This window comes from Octodon degus, unplaced genomic scaffold (assembly GCF_000260255.1).
Source record: "Octodon degus isolate 3935 unplaced genomic scaffold, OctDeg1.0 scaffold00017, whole genome shotgun sequence".
NCBI classification, from domain to species: domain Eukaryota; kingdom Metazoa; phylum Chordata; class Mammalia; order Rodentia; family Octodontidae; genus Octodon; species Octodon degus.
Window position 1 is genome coordinate 8,625,461 of NW_004524593.1, and position 2,903 is coordinate 8,628,363.

General features: G+C 42.9%; 1 protein-coding gene across 1 annotated transcript in view; it reads right to left on the reverse strand.

Moving 5' to 3' along the window:
- Positions 1–2,478, reverse strand: part of Cdc42bpa (CDC42 binding protein kinase alpha) — a 358,545-nt gene extending 356,067 nt beyond the window's left edge. Inside the window, exon 1 of the mRNA XM_023710189.1 lies at positions 1,451–2,478. Coding sequence (XP_023565957.1) covers positions 1,451–1,628 — 178 coding nt within the window. The 5' untranslated portion in view covers positions 1,629–2,478. The remainder of the gene's footprint in view (positions 1–1,450) is intronic.
- Positions 2,479–2,903: the final 425 nt, after the last annotated feature.

Below are 2,903 nucleotides of genomic sequence, written 5' to 3' on the forward strand. Positions count from 1 at the left end.
AAAAAAAAAAAAAAAAAGATAATCACAATCACAGACTAGAGTGCCACTATGAAACCATACTTGAAAAACTCAAACTTCAATTTTTAATCTTCAAAGAAAACACTACAGAACTTCTAAATTTATGAAACATGAAATAAAACTACAAGAGCTTTACAAAATATTTTGCTTTATAAAATATCTCACATATTAAAAAGACATTAAACCAATACCAAAGTCAAAGCTGTCTTAGGAGAGAAATTGCTTGAAAAATGGTTTAGATTTCCTACAATCCCAGTACAACACTAGTAGTCTGTTTTTAAAATTCATTCCACTCACATTTACATATATCTTAAAACATCATGACATCACTGTTGCTAGAAATCTACTACTGGCCAATTGGCCAAGTAAAATTAGTATGTGTATCTTTACATCAGTGATTACCTGAGAAACTAATTTAAAATAAACTTCAAATTATTAAAAAAAAAATAGCACTTGATTTTTTACTTCAAGAAAGCTTTACCTAGGAACAAAGATACTTCAGAATAAAAACTTCACAAATTAATATCAGCATTCCAAAGGTACAACATACATGTAGTTGGCCAAAATCTTTCCAAAGCCAAAGTTCACCATAGGTCTGAGGTAGCACGTGAGCTGCTGGACCTTACACTGTGTATAACATCAGAGGCTAAAGAACTTCAACCAAGCCTTCAAGCTTGAAGGTCGTGATGAGCTATTGTTCCTGTCACTGATCTTTTCTATTACAACAGGTCTTCATCACATCTACATTTAGTACACTAAACCAAAAATCTACCCAATTTAGATTAAAATTCGATTTAGAATAAAATCTAACGTTTTAAAATAAAATCTAAACATCTACTGCACCTAAGCATTCCCAAACAACTACTGTCACATTTTCAAAGTACTTATGTCATTTCATTTTAGAAATGTAACCATTTCTGGAAGGTCCTTTTTTTTTGGTGTAGTAATTTCCTTTGTCCAATATAGAGATAAAATAAAACCCGCTGATCACTACATTCATGATCCTGCTGCCCTAAAATAAATACAGGTATTTCAGTATCTCCTCCTTTCAAGAGTGATTTCCCAATTCTGGGACAGAATGTTTCTTTCCAACATCGAACACCCTTCATTGAATGGCTGCGATTCTGCCATGGATTAGGCAACTATGAGCAATAATCCATTTTGCCTAGCCCACAATTCACTTTAAATCTCCTACTGCTGACCTACAAACGTAAGTTCTTTATCATAAATTCCACAACAGCTAGGCCTTACATCACGGCAACAACTGAGAAGTGTGGTTTTACTCCTGGGAAAACATGTAACAAAAACTAGGGGGAAAAGATCTTCAGGAATTGGTGTCCTTTTATTTTAAAATTTTTCATTAGAGTCTGCTCATAACTCTAGTAAATATAGCGCCCAGTTAAAGATTGAGTCAGACAAAATACAAACTTACCCCATTCTAAGTATTCAAGAATGTTCTTCTCTCTTCTTAATGGAGAATTATTGCATTCATCATAAAGGCAGATGAGTATATCCAGTAAGGTCTCCACACTGAAGCACTGCCCATTGGTCTGAGCTGGCCCATCCAAAATAAACTGCTCCAACTGCCTCAAACGCACTTCTCCGGACATGTTTGCTTCGATTTCGGCTGGCTTTCTTTTAAATTGTTATTACACTTTTTATTGTAACTATTTGAACCTAAATTTGTTAAGGTGTGGTTTTTAAAATAAACCACTTGTTATTCTAACAACTGTCATGTAATGCCGGTGCTGAATTAAACATCCAATACACCAGTAACTTTACTTAAATGAAGCGTCTTCAATTTCACCCGTAGACACTTATCTTGACGGCAAGTTACCATAAAACATATATATATATATTTAATGCATCTTAAAATAATACAATTGTATATTTAAATAAAAAATTAAAAGTACAACGAACTCAACACTTCTTTTCAAAAAAAACAACAACAAAAAAAAAAAACTCTTCTCCTTCATTCAAAATTCAACTCGTGCAACAGAATCCTGAAACGAATCCGGTTGCATCATTAATGAGTAAAGTCCCCCTGCATCCGCAATTCACTTCCCGGGAAGAAGGAAAATAGAAAAGGGAGGAAAAAAAAAAAAAAAAACAGCATGAATAGGAGGGGGAGGGAAAACCAAAAATTCTGCTGCAAATCTTCCCAACCACCACTTGGATAACGCATCCACGGCAATTTCTCCAGCGGCCAAGGGAGGGGGCGAGGTCCCCGGAGCGGCTTCTCCTTGGCTCAGAGCACGCCGAGTCTCGCCCGGAGGAGGCTCTTCCTTCTGTTCCCGAGGTCTTTCTTTTTAAGGCTTTGCAGTGAGTCCTATTTCCAACAGATTCCAATGGAAACTCTTCATTTTTCTCCCGGCTTCTCCCAGGGGCCTGGCCGGCAGCACGGCTGCGGTGGGAAGGCGGCTGCGGGCGGCTGGGCACCCGGGCTCCGGGAGCAGCGGCTACTCGGCCGCCCGACCGCGCTCCATGGCGGTGGTCACTCGCGGGCCGGGCCGGGCCGGGCCGGGTCGCGCCGGGCGGAGAGCCTGGTGTCCTGCTCCGCACAGCGGCCGCCGCGCCCGAGGCTCCCGGCGCCCGCTGGCGAGGGGGGTGCTCTGCTGGATTCAAAGGACACGGCCCGCAGCAGCTGCGGCGGCGGCACGGGCGGCTACTTCTCCCCCTTCTTCACACCCCTGGGTTAAGGGCATCTTTCCCTGGAGAGGAGGGAGGCGGCTGAGGCAGGAGGAGGGGCCGGTGCCGCCGGTGTGGCGAGCAGAGGCTGCCGCAGCCGGCTCCAACCACTCCCTTCCTCTCCTCCGCCCAGCCTCCCCCGCCTTCCCGCGCCGCTCGCGCTCGCGCCCTGGGCTCGGCGAGGCTGCTCCAGCGGG